Source organism: Solea senegalensis, linkage group LG14, assembly GCF_019176455.1.
Source record: "Solea senegalensis isolate Sse05_10M linkage group LG14, IFAPA_SoseM_1, whole genome shotgun sequence".
NCBI lineage: Eukaryota > Metazoa > Chordata > Actinopteri > Pleuronectiformes > Soleidae > Solea > Solea senegalensis.
In genome coordinates, this window is record NC_058034.1 from 10,602,950 (window position 1) to 10,618,681 (window position 15,732).

At 39.8% G+C, this 15,732-nt stretch overlaps 1 protein-coding gene across 2 annotated transcripts; it reads right to left on the minus strand.

The window, feature by feature from the left end:
* Positions 1-1,618: 1,618 nt before the first annotated feature.
* On the minus strand, positions 1,619-15,403 carry elovl1b (ELOVL fatty acid elongase 1b). 2 transcript variants are annotated; one of them, XM_044044910.1, is made up of 9 exons: positions 15,283-15,403; positions 6,836-6,917; positions 3,847-3,947; positions 3,574-3,764; positions 3,397-3,477; positions 3,215-3,271; positions 3,030-3,135; positions 2,538-2,674; positions 1,619-2,455 (listed from the first exon to the last, which is right to left on the minus strand). In XM_044044910.1, exons 3-9 carry the CDS (start codon positions 3,923-3,925, stop codon positions 2,105-2,107), a joined length of 1,002 nt encoding a protein of 333 aa, XP_043900845.1. In that variant the 5' UTR covers positions 3,926-3,947; positions 6,836-6,917; positions 15,283-15,403; the 3' UTR covers positions 1,619-2,104. The 2 variants fall into 2 exon arrangements, with proteins under 2 accessions (XP_043900845.1, XP_043900846.1); XM_044044911.1 differs by lacking the exon at positions 6,836-6,917.
* Between the last annotated feature and the right edge of the window lie 329 nt (positions 15,404-15,732).

The window sequence follows — 15,732 nt, forward strand, 5'->3', positions numbered from 1 at the left end:
TAGACATACTAAACTATGACATTTTTGTCACATTTTGGACGACATACTATATTTTTATGACTATGACTTTTTTGACTGATTTTGGACGACATACTAAACTATATCTTTTTTGTCACATTTTGAACGACATACTAAACTATGATTTTTTTGTCACATATTGGACGACATACTAATGTGTGACTTTTTTGTCACATTTTGGACGACATACTAAACCTTTTTCAATCTGGGGGGTCGGGTTTTTTTTCTTAAGTCCTAACTAAAGTTTAGCAGGTGGAACTTTTGGTCTCGCTGTAAGCTGGACTCATTTAAGTGACGTACCACAACAAAACGTACACTGGTGACAAGGTTTGGATAATGAGAAGTTTCTGAGGGGCAAAAAGAAAACTGTGCAACTAACAACAAGCCAACGTCAGCCGAAGAGAACATTGATTCACGACGACCAAAACCCAAGACCAGAAAATGCCACCAAAGACCTCTCTTTTCGTGTCTCAAAACATTGGCAGGGGACAGCATTTGTATTGTTAAAACAAAAAAATGAATTGCACAGCAAATGATTGATATATGTAAAGTATTCTTTGTTATCCAAATGTATTTATCGTTTAAAAAATGACGCTATTATAGTTATAATTGCACATTTCATATTTTTATTTGAAAATTGCTGAAAGGGGGGCCCAACAGAAAAAGTTTAGGAACTATTACTTCTTTGTGCTATTTTGAACGACATACTAAACTATGACTTGTTTGTGCTACTTTGAACGACTTACTAAACTATGACTTTTTTGTGCTATTTTGAACGACTTACTAAACTATGACTTTTTTGTGCTATTTTGAACGACTTACTAAACTATGACTTGTTTGTGCTACTTTGAACGACATACTAAACTATGACTTGTTTGTGCTATTTTGAACGACTTACTAAACTATGACTTTTTTGTGCTATTTTGAACGACATACTAAACTATAACTTGTTTGTTCTATTTTGAACGACATACTAAACTATGACATTTTTGTCACATTTTGGACGACATACTAAACTATGACTTTTTTGCTGCTGGCACAGACTTAAATTTCAAGTGTTTTCATTTTACATAGTTTGCTTATTACTTAAACCAGTGGCCTCTCAATGTCATGTGGCCCACCGTCTAAATGTTTGTTTTTGATATTTACAGATTAATTTTGCATCTTTACTTTTAAATTATGTAAACAATTGTCACAAATGCTGCGATATGATGGAATATTGTGATATAATCTAAGCTAAACAGATGGACTTTTCTTCATTTGACCGCTCCCTACTGATCAGGTCAATGGACTTTGAGACCCCTGACTTAAAATATAGTAAAGGAAAAAGAAACCTCTTCACAAAACCAATAATGAAATATGATCTGTTTTATACATCACATTTTTTCCCCAATGCACGGGATGCTTTCTCTCTCTTCCTGTATGAATGGGTCTCTTGTACTTCCTCCTACTCTGCTCCACATACTTGAGATAGCAAAGACAAGAGGCACAAGCATGCAATGCAAATACAAACACAACAAAGCACAATGTCACTCCCAACAATCAACAAGTGACAAGCGTTACACAAGCAGAGCGAATTAAAACAAAGTGTACAATGAGATGATTTAAAATGAAATTTATTGGCATTTGTTTTTTTGTTTTAAATACAAAGTAACAAAATTTGGAAATTCTAAAGCAATACCAATACAATTAGTTATAATTTTTTTGATGTAAAACTATTTACAAAACGTTGTTTTTCCAAGTTCGATAGAAACTGTACAGTCATCTGTCCACTGGAGTTGAGTGGGGGTAAGGTGTGGGTGGGGTAAGAAAGTAGTGAAGGCAAGTGAGGTGAAAGGCCACCAGTGTGACACTGAACTAGGAGGCTGTTTGCAACATCAGTGAAGATAACATTTGAAACATCTTCTCTTCATACATTGTGATCCAATGATGTGAATGCAAGGCCCCAACTGTGGAAATCATTGACCCTGTTTTTTTTGCATATAAAACTAAAAACAGGAAAAGAAAGCCAAAATTATCTTTGGAATCTGTAGTAGTTTTAACAGGTTCTTGGATCATACATTTTGGGCTTTTTCATCCGGAGATCCTACGCCTTCTTCATCTTGCCCGTGTGAGAGCTGCCATTTTCATGGTGAGCACAAACATTGTTGGTTCCATTGGTGACTCCGTACTTGATGCCTTTACTGTTCTCATGGTGTTTACCATTGTCGTGGCATTTGCCATTCTTGTACACAGCTGTGCCATTCTGACACTCCTTAACGTCATGTTTGGGCAACCGCTTGCCCTTCACGTAAGCCTGGATCCAGAAGTTGGAGAAGAGCACAAAGAAGAAGGTGCCGTATATCCAGATGAGATGGAGAATAATGGGGAACTGGTAGGCACAGCTGTCCAAGAAGTAGTACTGGGTTGCATGGAGAGATACTAGCACAAACTGGATCTGTTGGGAAGACATCAGTAGCAAGTTAAACACTTATCTCGGTGTCTCAGGAGGGCAAACAACTGCGTGAGGGTTTACATACAAGCTGAATGGCAGTCATGTATTTCTTCCACCACAAAAACTTCTGGAAGCGTGGTCCAGCAGCAGAAAGGCCGTAGTAGAAATACATGATAATGTGGACACAACAATTCACCATGGCATGGAAAGATCCCATTCCACCTGAAATAATGAATCGCACAAACACATTAGACTCCAGCAAAGTGAAATAACCCCTCACAATGAGCTCACAGTGGAGCAAAAAAAAGAATGTGAAAGCTGTGGATGTTTTGTGCCGGTCAATCATTTTGTTGCACAGGTTAATCATTTTCTAGCAACTAAAACCGGCGTTGAGTACGTCACAAAGTTTCTTGCGGAGGTCAATAAGCTTAACATGAACACAAAAACAAACATTGTGACACATTGTCAAAGTCTGCATGTAAAAGACTGACTTTACTGCACCCCAGGCTGCATTTGTTCCTTCATTAATCAGTTTCTAACTCTTTGACAAGACCAGTTTTAGTTAATATGTACTCACCAGGAGCATAGCCGACTCCCCACCACCAGGTCCAGGGCATGAAAGAGTGGTGGAAGATGTGCAGGAAGGTAATCTGACCATGCTTCTTCCTCAACACAAAGAAGATCTGAACAAAAAGAGGATACCAATTAGTTAAAGCCAAAAGGTTGCAAACAAATGTGTCACATTTGATGAAATGAACTTACTGTGTCCATGAGTTCAATAATCTTTGAGAACCAGAACAGCCAGGCCACTCTGACCATCTATGGCACGCAGCACAATGAAGTAAATTAACAATAGTCATTAGCAAACAAGTGCAACACATAGTGAGTATTGATTTCAGTGCATACAAATCAATAATTTTCACTCGAGTCAATGTGCAACTTACTCGTAGAGCCTGAGGACTATTTGAGGTATCGATTATGTCACATCGCCAGGTATATGTTGTGGCCCAACCAGACATCAAGAACTAAATGACAAGAAAATTAAGTTATTGACCTTTATCTCACAAAAAGCACCTTTTAAAACACATCCTTACAAAAGACTTTAAACTGCAGCATCTTACTTCATAGACGATGAATATCGAAAGCCCCACGAGCATAAAGTTGTAGACTATCATGGCTTCCTTCAGCTGGAAAGGCTTGCGATTGGCCATCAAACGAGGGCCCAGGTACAGTACAAAGAACAGGTAAGACAGCAATATCGCAGTCATGTGAATGGGACTCTGCATCAATGGATAATCTGCCAGACGTGGATCTAGAGAAAAAAAGAGATAGAAATAACCATTTCATTTCAAAATGAACAAGTATGTTTGTGTTCCGTTGGTTCGATCACCTACCAATGCCTGCCAAAAGGTAGTCGTAGATGTCCTTGGCATGTGAGCCAATCTCCTTGATCTCTTGAAGCATGGTTGCCATCTTGTTCCGCGCCCCCGATTAGCTAAAAAAGATATAAAAAAATTTAACGCAATTCATTTACAGGAAACAACATTTTTATTGCATTTCAAAAGGGCATAATGCACTTCCTCATCCAGTAGTAGACTTTTAAGATTTGTTTGGCAACTAAAAAAAAAAAAATGTACCAGACTGTTTCCTCACCCAGTGTATTTTGTTTCCAATGGAAATGCCTCATTTTGCGGCTTTTTGATACTACTAGAGACATGGGCATTGAAATTCAGAATTGCTTAAATAAATAAATACATTGTATGCATCATTTTGTGTTCAACCATGACCAATAAATCACAGTTTGACAGGTTTTATGCCATTTCCTGATTCTGTGAGACTGGAACGATTACTTTGTATACAGTGAGTTCAAGCCTCAAACAGAACACTCCCACATAAACATCCCAGGATGCTTTGCTCCGGCTTCAGCCACTCCGACATGGCCTGATATCAGAAAGGTGGTGCTACAGGGAACTGTGAGGACGTCCCTCATCTCACAGTGAGGTGGCACTCAATTTCTGGCTCGACTTGTGCACTCAATTAGCCAACGCAGTGCACATAAGGGAACGTCAGTAATCACTGAACTTCTGAACCCTCACACAGATATTTAGGCTGCAGCAAAACACATTTTCTGGAAGTCTGTCAACGCAAATGCAATCATGTCATCAAATGTAATGAGAAGCCTCTTGCTAATTTAAAAGTGCCATCAGATTCATGGGAACATGGGAATGTTGCTATGGTTTTCAGGCCTGCAAAAGTTTCTGTTGACAAAGGATTATCATATCAAGTGTGAACTGTAGACACAATGTAGAGGACAAGCAGGGTGTGGTCTCCTTTCAGCATACTGGACGCAGAGGGAGCCTTTGTTTGAGGCACAATCTTCAATGCTCTGAAATTTCACTGCCCAAGGACTAAAAAAAAACAAACAGCACTCCTTAAGCCAATACACGTATAAGCAAATCATTTGACATTACGAAACGGAGGCCAGGGAACACAGCTCATGCAGGTGCTGCTTAGAAAAATGACAAGAAAGGGGAAAAGGTAAAAACAAAGACTTTGGATGCAAAAGCACAATTATTAATTTCTTTTCCAGTTTTGATGAATGACAAAGCACTTTGAATTCATTTGCAGTCTGTTGTGTCGCAAACAGGACCTTCCACGTCCTTTTGTAGATAAACCCCTGTAGTTTGTTTTTATAAGATTTGTCCACAGTTTCAAATCCCTGAGCTACGTCAACACCACTTTGTCTTTCTGGTCAATCTTCTTGTTGAGCCTCCAGGTGACTGAGTCCAGCATTCTGAGCTGCACTTGACACTACAGACCAACTTCCTCCCACTGACACGGTGGAATTGGAGCAATGTCTCCTTGCAGTTGTGAAGTGTTGTAAGTGCAATGGTAACAGATTAGACACATGACATTTCAGAAAACTCTTACACATAAAGCTGTGGCTGTTTTTGAACCGGTGATGAGGCCTTAGGTCAGGCGCCTCACATTTCAACAAGAGTCCCATCATGTCTGTAGTGCAGTCTGTCTTATTCTGAGGAAAAATGCTGAACAGTTACATAGATCATACTCATACTCTAGTCGGGTTAGTCGTGGTTCTAGATTACTGTAACACGGTGACCTTGATCACATGGCTTGATTTTAACGACAAGGTTATCAGCGGAAACCTTGACTGATATAGTCCTTAATTACATTTTTGTTGGAAATAAATTGTATAGTTTGTCAGTTTGTGTTCATTAAAAAACTCATTTTATGGGTTCAAATTATTTTGGAGAAGGTGTACATTCAATAATCTATGGAGGATTGGCGTTTGGTGTAAAAGCTATTTAAAATTTCCTCATTTCTGTAGGACCATGTGACTCATTTTAGAGTGGATTTTCTTCTGAAGTCAGGGGGATACAGTCTCATGATTGTACCACTTGTGAGAAAGAATAAAAAAAATATTTTAAGACCCAGCTGAAGTTAAAAAAAGTTTCCAAGAAAACCCAAAATGCAGCCCCTTCCACTCCAACTCAGTGAAAGCATGACTATTTCACAACTACCAGCATTTACTGCCCCTCACTAGCCTCACATTTCTTTAGTCTCTTGCAGTTATGCAGTCACTGATGAAGTCAAACATAATGATGACAGCTCACTGATCCAAATTTTCACCAATTCTAATTCCCACAGATTTTGGAGAGGCAGAGTAAATAGATCTTATCCAGCCAGTGTTTTGATGTTCTGCTATTTTAAAATACTGGTAGTGAGTCTACAAGAGGACAGGGGACTTCCTCATAACTGGGTTAATATTAAAACGTGCCTCCTGTATTATTCCCATGACAGAGTGATGCCAGTAATAGCTGCAGACACACAACACTTCAAACACCAGTCTTCATCATTTACAGCCCAACATTATAGCAGTCCCCCTCCCCCCCCAAAAAAAAATAGTTACTTCCTGTCCAAGTAGTGTTTGTCCCACCTCAGCTACCCAAGCAGTGTTGGGTAACCTTGACAACAAGGTGCAAGGTGGTTGGTTTACATCTACCAAGGAGACAGTACAATGGAAAGGGAGGGGAAACATTTCCCATGTCCATGATTCATTGGGATGGAAAAAGGGAGCTCACGCTCACGAGGTGGGAGTTAATGATGAACTGACTCGATGCAGAGATGCAGACAGGAAATCAGAGAGCAGCAGCAGAGAATCCATTACTCAACAGATGATTAAAGAGAGACCAGTATGAGATAATTAAACACCAAATCAATAGCAACCTACTTTGAGGAAGCCAAAGTAAAGGAGGAAATTAGAAATAAACAAACAAAACACACCCAGAGCTGCTCCAACATGTGGGCAGACTCGACACAAACACACACGTTAGTTCACCTATGTAACATTGAACAACTTACCTTAGGACTACAACTTTCCTGTGATCCACAGCCGGAGCGGCGACTCCCTTTTCCCGAGGACGGCAAAGGCTCTTTGTAAACTCTAAGAGTGGGCAGGCGAGCAGCAGCAAGCAGAAAAACAGCAGAGCGGGGGGAGAGAGAGGGAGAGAGAGAGAGAGAGAGAGGGAGAGAGAGAGAGAAGAGAGGAGAGAATGAGAAAGTAAACTGACAAAGTGTGACTGGTACAGCAGTCGTCCAAATCTCCACCCTCCCTGACTCACACAGTGGATGAATAACCACCAAAGAGGCAGAGCCAGAGAGAGAGAGGGAGAGAGAACGAGCACTGTGTGTAAGAGAGCGTCCGGGAGAAAGTACAACTGGGGTGAGAGAGCGGGATGGCGCCAATTTAAACCCTCACCGCCTCAAATAAAAATGCCCCCAGTTACTAGTGTGACCGCCGCCCTGAACTCAACATGTGCAAGGTTCCCTTTTTCGCTCCTGGTCACACCCGTCTCCCACTGAAACACACAACTGTGGAGTGGGCCTGTAAGTTTTCTGTCAGGGTGGGCTGATAATATTATTCAAAGGCAACGGGCGAGAAATCAGAAGAGACTCTGTTATCATGAAGGGAGCCATTGTTTACCGACTTTCTACTCAGCCAACACCCACAAAACAAAACTGTTCTTTTTCTGTGTTATGGGATATTTATTATATGACAACTTCAAAGTTTAGTTGTGAACTGCAAATTTCTTTAAACTTGTGTCATGTCAAATGTTTTTATTTGCACATTGCTATTATTATTACAACAGCAACAACAATAATAATAATAATAATAATAATAATAATAATGATATGTAGTTTGCCATTTGCAGCTATATTTATAGTTTTATAATCATTATATCAGGGAAAGATTTACCACATCCTTGCTACATAATCTTCAAAAGACAAAAACACACATGTCCAGTGCACTGGCAAATAAATGGCCACAATGCCAGTGATAAAAGTCAACAACACTCTGCAACATCAATAGTCTCTTAACTGTGATGTTTGCTCAAGGTTGGACAGGGAGGTTAATGGCAGACAAAAACAACTGTTGAGGAAAAAGAGGCGGTGACTCATGAGATAATGCTTAAAATTCCTCCGAGTGTGTTGTAAGGAGGTTGTTCTCCCCACAAAAAAGAAAAACACTGTGATCTCACCATCACGCCCAGACAATCAAAATATCAAAACGTCGTAATCAGCACTATTACTAATAGGGATTCCATGTTCTGCTTGTGTAGTATTTTAAAAGAGAAACTGCTAGTTACAGGTGAAACACTGGAGGGAAATGCAGTAGTTTCAACTCTATATTTGTGCATAGATGTCAAAACTGCACATAGCCACTAACACACCGGGAGTTTAAAATTTCAGCCTATAAGACTCCATTCTGCAGGAGGACAAAGCTGCATTATTCTAATTCCCTATAATTTAGCTTTAGTAGACTAATTAATGGAACACAGTGGCCAAGAAATCGAGACGTTTGTTTAATCTGAAACTCTTCCACAGGTGATCTAGTCTTTGTCAATACCCTCTCCAGAATTGCACTGTATCCAACTAACTGGGCTGGTTTTACCTGTCACTTTTGGCCCCGTGGGTAAGTGAGGGGAAGGGAGGGGAGGGATCGAGTGGTGGTAGCAGCACTCAGCACATTTTAGCCCCGCCTCCAAATACCAAAACACACCTGACAAAATAGATTGTGGCTTTCTTGCTGACAGAGACATTTCAGATATGATGAAATGAACCAACACACACACTATAGACATTTAAATTCTTAGTTATTCAGTTTGCTACTGATACGGTTGACGTCTGCGATATGAATATGATCACCGCAAATGCTTGCATTCAGACTAAACAAGGATCCATCATTACATGTCATTTACATATGGTCATTTACATATTTAAATGACCAACAGACCAAAACTGATCTGCACAAATATACAATCACTCGTGGTAAACCCACACCAGAGAGGAAACTGAAGTGCATGGATCAAGAAGTTGCCACCATGTCACTACATAACTGTAATTTAACATTTTTATCAAAGGCAGCAAACCTTCAATTCATTCATCACCTACCACTCTGACGCCCAATTTATCCGGTTGAGTGGGTTATTGATCTTCAATTTTCTTCAATTTGAATTATTTTATATTATTTATTTTTATTGTATTTGAAATATTGGTATTGGGCAGTATTAGCTTTTCAACTATTATTTCATGTTTATTTATTTTGCACAATGAAGAAAATGTATCACCTCTGCTGCGGCACAAGTGTGGAAAATGTGTCAATTTCACTACAGAAGAGATTAGGCCATATCCACATGTAAACAACTTTTTTTTTGTCATTTTGAAAATGTTTTACATAAACGTTCTCATGAAATGTCTTCATCCACACAAAAACCCTCAAAACAACTAAACACTGCAGTTCATATGCCAGGCCTGTATGTGGCGCTGCTACCTAAATACAACACATACAACACGGATCAATATTTTTTTATTTTTTTATTTATGGATAAACCACTAACCAAGTAATTTGAGAATATAAGGCATACTGATAAAGGATAAATTGGCTTAGGCTAGTCTATGTATGTTTTACACCTGATTGCATTCTACACTGGGATCATGTATCTCTCTTTTACTGTCAACCATTTCATTGAACAGAAACATTGGACGCCAATTTTGAGCAGGGCGTAAACCTTTTACATTTGTTTTTTTTTTGTTAAAGACAAATGCATGTGCTTCCGCAACAGTGTTGGAACATTTCCAGAGACGACAAGACAGGTACTGAGGGAAAAAGAAACTGCCTCTAGAACAGTGTCAAATAAAATGTATCTGCCCAACAAAACAAGTTACCAGCTGCAAAACAAGTCACGACACTCAGGTCTGATTAACTGCACATCTGCAACCACAGCAGTGGTTCTGTCTAAAAGTCTAAAAGCTTCCCAGGAAGAGAGAGTGGTTTCACAACCATTCAACGTGGATGTCAGCATAAAAGCAGAAGACATTTGCAGCAGATTCACTACAGCTACGAGCACATGACTTTAAGAATTTCCATCAGCATGTGACACGCTGGTGTGAGGAGTCAGACTCTGCAGCCAAGGCTTTGTCACTGGACAAACTGCAAGTAAAGCTTTGCAAAAATCAGACAGACCAAGGTAATATTTTGGTTGAGCTGTATAATGGAAAAATATTCAACTCAGATTTGTGAAGTGCTTGTTGGTTTAAGCCCATAAAAGATGTTTAAAAACCACGAAAACCAGGATTTAACTTCATGTGCTCACAACTTTGAAACTACTGAGTAAAAAAAAAGAGTCCTGAATAGCAGCAGCTTCAGTCAGTCCTGCAGAATGTCAAAATCAAGAGTAAACAAAGCATGACACCGTGCTCTTCCCAGCCCCAGGTCTTCTCAGCACAGACATATCTGACGTGACATAGAATGAGTTGTACCCGAACAAAGGTGTTTCTCATTTGACACTGGTTACAACTCAACCTCATCTAAACGTGTTCTGCTATTTGTGCTTTCACTATTTAAAGTATGGGATTACTCTCATTCAAACATTCCTACAGTGTGCAAAGGTATGCTAGTATGACATTTTGCAAAAAGAGGAAAAGCCACCGTTTCATAACTTCTGTTTCATCCATTGTGCAATTTACGGGCAAGTTCAAATTCTAGAAAAAAACAAAAAACCTGCGACTGAGAGAGGGCGTGAACCATGTTTTCATATGAATGGCTGATGTGTTATCAGTTTTATGAATTCATTTAAAAACAATTGCAGAATAGTAATATTTTAAAATTATAAACACAAGTCATGCAATTTACATTCAATTGTTTAAAAAAAATTAAGATTTCTGAACATACTGTCGGACTCAAACCATGACCTCAAAAATCTGATATTCTAATGAGTAGTGACATTGTGATGGATAAGTGTTTCAACAATTAGTGGAAGACTACTAAGGCAATAATTACCCATTATTTTAATAATCAGTTTGACTTTTTACAAAACAAACATGCTTACGATAGCGTCTTTAATGGGAATATTGTCTGGTTAATTTGCTCCTCTGTGATGTCTTTTGTTTGTGGAGACTTGACTACTACTCTAGAATAATACAATTTTTATTTTGCATGTGCATTGTGTGCAGACCAATCTACCAAACAGAATTCCAAACAAGAAAAACATTCCAAGTTTTTGTTGCTTTTATATTACATAAATGTCCAATTGGTCTCGAGCCATGTGCGGAAGATATGTGGCACGATAAGAATGAATACTTAATGATATCCAAGTGGAGTATAAGAATGTTGCTGAACTTGATTTTGGATTGACACGTTTATGCCATCTTCCCTTTACTGTGTGTGGGTGTCTGTTGCAAATAGGTGGTGGTGGAGGGGGCGCAGTACTACCCCTACCTGCAAGTATTCAGACCGAGGATTGAGCGTTCAACACTGGTCTCATTCTCTTCACGCCCCCTCCCTTCCTCCCTCTGTCCCCTCTGCAGGTTTCACCTACCAACCTCTCAAATTTCCAGACACACACACACGCACGCACAATGTTTTTCATGAAGTAAAAACTACATGAAGCAGTGGCACCCGGCGACTGAAACTGGCAGGGACTGTTTACTGTAGAGTGGCTTCATTTGTTAATCAAAATATTGATATTTGCCGTGGTCTGTCGATTATCGCATTGCGCAAGGAAGGACGACGGTATATCATCAGTGTCTAAGCCTTTTACGGTAGCATTGCAAACATGCAAAAATAGTAAGTGGGAAACCTTGTGCAGGGTTAGCGCCACCTGTTGGAGCTGCAGCTCAACTGCAGTCCAGCTAAAAAGAATAAGCACGGCTCTCGATCCGACTCTTTAAGCACAAGACAGCTCGGAACCAAGCAATATTTGACAAGTCTCGACTGTGACTTGAGCAATCATGTGAGGTATTGTGCCATCCTGCTAATCTGAGAGGAATTCAACAAAACCAAAAACTCCAAAAGGAAAAATGAAGTGGGATTTACATGGGGAAAAACACAAGTCATAACTTGAAACATGTGAGACCATGCGTCTGAACAGTAATTGCAGCAAGGTTTATTTGGTGCAAACATTCAAGTCTCGGCATTCAAAAGGCCTACATTTGTATGAATTACCACATAAAAATGCAAATGTTTTTATTTTGAAATTGAAAAAACAAGGAAACTGGTATTTGGAAACCACTAACCAGCATGCTGATACTCGTCCCATTGCCTCAAGGTGTGCATCATTCCACACAGTTCTTCAGCATGCAGTTCAGATTTGAAAAAAAGTGTCAACGATCTGATTTCTTCTGTTGCAATATCACAACAACAGATGACGTCACTGTAATAAACAAAGCACAGCAACTGGGCAGGGGTTGGCCCTACTGTGAATGAAAATAGTATTAACAAGAACCCAATAAAAACAGTCAAACATAAACCTTAACACACTTAATACTAAAAAGCATCTCTCCAGGCATGCTTGTCAAAGAGCACCAAGTCATAATGCCGTCATGACATGTTGTACAGAAGCAGCACTTCACAATACATTAGATGCACAAACCGACTTTACTTATATCAGGAAGTATATGTATATATTTATTTGCAGGTGCAAAGACAGCAGAAAATTCTGAGTTCTTTTCCATGCTTTACTAAGTTAACGCTCTGGTGTGGAACCTCCATCATCCCCTGCGGAGTACTGAGTAATTACCTTGTCTATGACCTGGTCTTCTCCCCCACCCACACACACACACACCGAGAGAAGAGCAAAAATGTGATGCAGTCTTCTTTTTGTATAAAGCACGTCTTGCTGTTTTCATCTGAAGTGCTGCCGTACGTGCAAATAAAACTACTGCTGCACCGACGTCAATCAAACTCCACACAAGACAAATTCTCACCGTTAGTTTCTCACTACAAACCATAAAATAAAAAAAACAGCATCCCTCAGCGACCCCAACTCTCTCTCACAACACCTGCACACTAGAACACCTAATTTAAGTACAGCTGATTCTCCATTTAAGAGCACTGTTTAAGGATCTCATAAAACTTTATAATGGCTTTATGCAATTTGGACATTCCAGCGGTTCAAACATGTCAGTGTCACAGAGCAGCCTCTCAAAAATTCAAGTTTAATGTTACAGACTAACAGGATTTTAATATTGACTGTACAAACATACGCCTGTAAGTCAACTGACAGGGAACAGTTGTACCGGCTGCTGGCGATGCCACGGATCCTTATCTAAAGCGATGTTCAAACAGTCAGAGAAGACGACTGTGTGAAGCATCAGGATCTTTATCAGTGACACCACGGCACGTCACGCTTCAGTGAATCAAGTCGCCGGGTAGAAACGCTGTTTTGACAAGGATTGGTGTGGCAGAATATGTAGTAACGGAAATATATACGAGTGACATTTTCCTCTGAGGGTAACACTGTTGCATAAACACACCCAGATCACCTCGGATCATCTCTACGGGCTGACTCAAGCTTCAACATCTGTTCTGTTGATGCGAGCGCTTCAGGTGAGGGCGTGAGCACTGGAGGCTGATGAACAGACAACAATCCCAGCAATGCTGCAGTGTTTACATTAGCATCACAGATACACCTGGGCCGGTTGACCTTCAGGCCCATTGTTTCCATCCCACAGCCGTTAGCTACAGCTAATGTTTACGCACACATACATAGAGAGTGGTTCGTTATCTGCTACGAGAGACCGCCATCCACACACACACACACACACACAAATGCTTTTCACCCTAAACAGAATATATGCGCCTGCAGGTAAGGTTTGCATACAGGAGAGTGCATGTTTGGCAAACTGTGCAAGCAGTTACTGATTCAGAAAGTATATACTGGTGTTGTTTCCCTTCCTCCTTTGAAACATAAGATTTCAACGATTTATCACACTGCAGATGCAGTCCTACAAATATTAAAAAAAAAAACCTGTTGAACACAGATGCCTCGAGTAAAACTATTGAGTTTTTAGAAGGAACATTATCCTTGTGTGGATGTACTCATGTTGGCAAACAGTAAAATGCTCAACTTCTCTTTAATTAGTTATCTTTTGAAGAGAAAAACACCATAAAACCTGCTCATGAAACTAATAAATGAAGCCAGTGAACTCATTGACCTTATAACTCAGGTTCTTTTATAGCAGGTCTCTGCACGTTAAAGGGAATTGATGCAAGTCGAGACCTCATATAAAGTTATGGCATAATATTTCTCTTATGCTTTTCCTTTACAGCTGAGCAATATGGCTATCAAAGTTATTGCAATAAAACAAATGTCCACAGCAATCTGCTTAATATTGAAAAAACAAGACTCTTTATTAAAAGGGAAACATTTCACACACTGAGGGTTTATCTCAAAGTGTTTGTGCAATGGATTAATGATTTATGCCATGTATGAACATAAGAGTGACATCTGCTAATTTTATTATTATTATATTGTTTTATTGCTTTTTTATTATTCTATTCTTTTAACTGGCTGACTAATTGAAGTCAAGCTCAAGGTGATTTCAAAATGTTTCACGTTTGTTGCACCACCTCTGACATTAATTAATCTAATAGCACCCGAGAAGACAAACACCTGAAACTTAAGAGAATAAATGAGTTTGTCAAGAGAAACACTTTTCGCTGTCCCTCAAACATTCCTACATACATTCCTACAGTAGTCTGATGGGTTTGATAGCATCGACAGTTCTTTTGTATTCTGTTAAAGGCATTTTGAGAGGTCTGTGGGTCGTGTATGACATATATTCATGTTATCAAACAATAAAATTATGCAAGTTTTTTTTATTTTATGCACTACTAGATGCACCCAAGAAGACAAACTTGTTTATTTTTAACTTAATAAAGTTACGGCTACTACTGTGCACTTTTTTTAAACACTTTTGTCTGTGAAGTGTGTGTGAAGGAACGAGCAAAATCATTGTATTGCTAGTTCTTTTATTATTTTTTTAATGCACTCCCCCCCATGTACACGGATAGTCCTGCCCTAAGCCCACCATCACAACTGAACGCCTAACGCTAACCTTTAGCGTTAATCGTTGACATTTGGTCCTCACAGCTTGAGATACAGACGCTCCCTTTTGATGATTGACAACTTCAAACAGCAGAGGTGACACTAACAGTCTGTCTACAGCCGCACAGGTGGGAGAGTATCACGAGCATCTAACTCGCAACCATCAGCAAAAACTGATACTCTTACATTTGCAAATGTACTGCGTTCAAACGCGGAAGCGCATTTTGCCACCAAACGCGGACATTGTTGAAACAATGTCGTCAGTTTTCGATACCCCCTCCCTCCCTCCCTCTTTACCTCCCCTCCCCTCCCCTCCCCCCTGAGACAAACGCACCTGAAATTGACCTAAAACCCGACACCGACGCCGAAAGTCTACAGGTTTCCACGTCGTGTTCACAGTTATGTGCAGATTATACTCACTTGTGTCGAGTTTAGAAACCGCTCGCGGAGTGCGTGGACCTCGGGTGGATGAAGTGGCTCAGCGGCGCGTGTCTCGACTCAGCAGCTCCGCTTCCTCTTCCTCTCGGCTTAAATCTTCCTCCTCATGACCCAGCCCAGCTTTGATGGTGCTGGTGGGAAGAAAAAAAAAAGGTGGAGTCATTTCGAGTTTGCTGTTGCTGCCTAATATGGACGCACTCCAGTGTAAATGTGCTGCTTCACATTAAAACTCACTTTTCAGTGGGTCACGATGGGTGACATAACCTGTAACTGAAGTGGAATTACTTTTTAAAGTGGGGAAAATTAAGTTACAAACACCTGAAACATAGTGATAAAGTATATATTTAAGTGTAATTATATCAGAGCAAAGACACAGGGTGAGTTCGGTGACAATATGTGATAATAAAACAAGCATAATGCATAATATATATA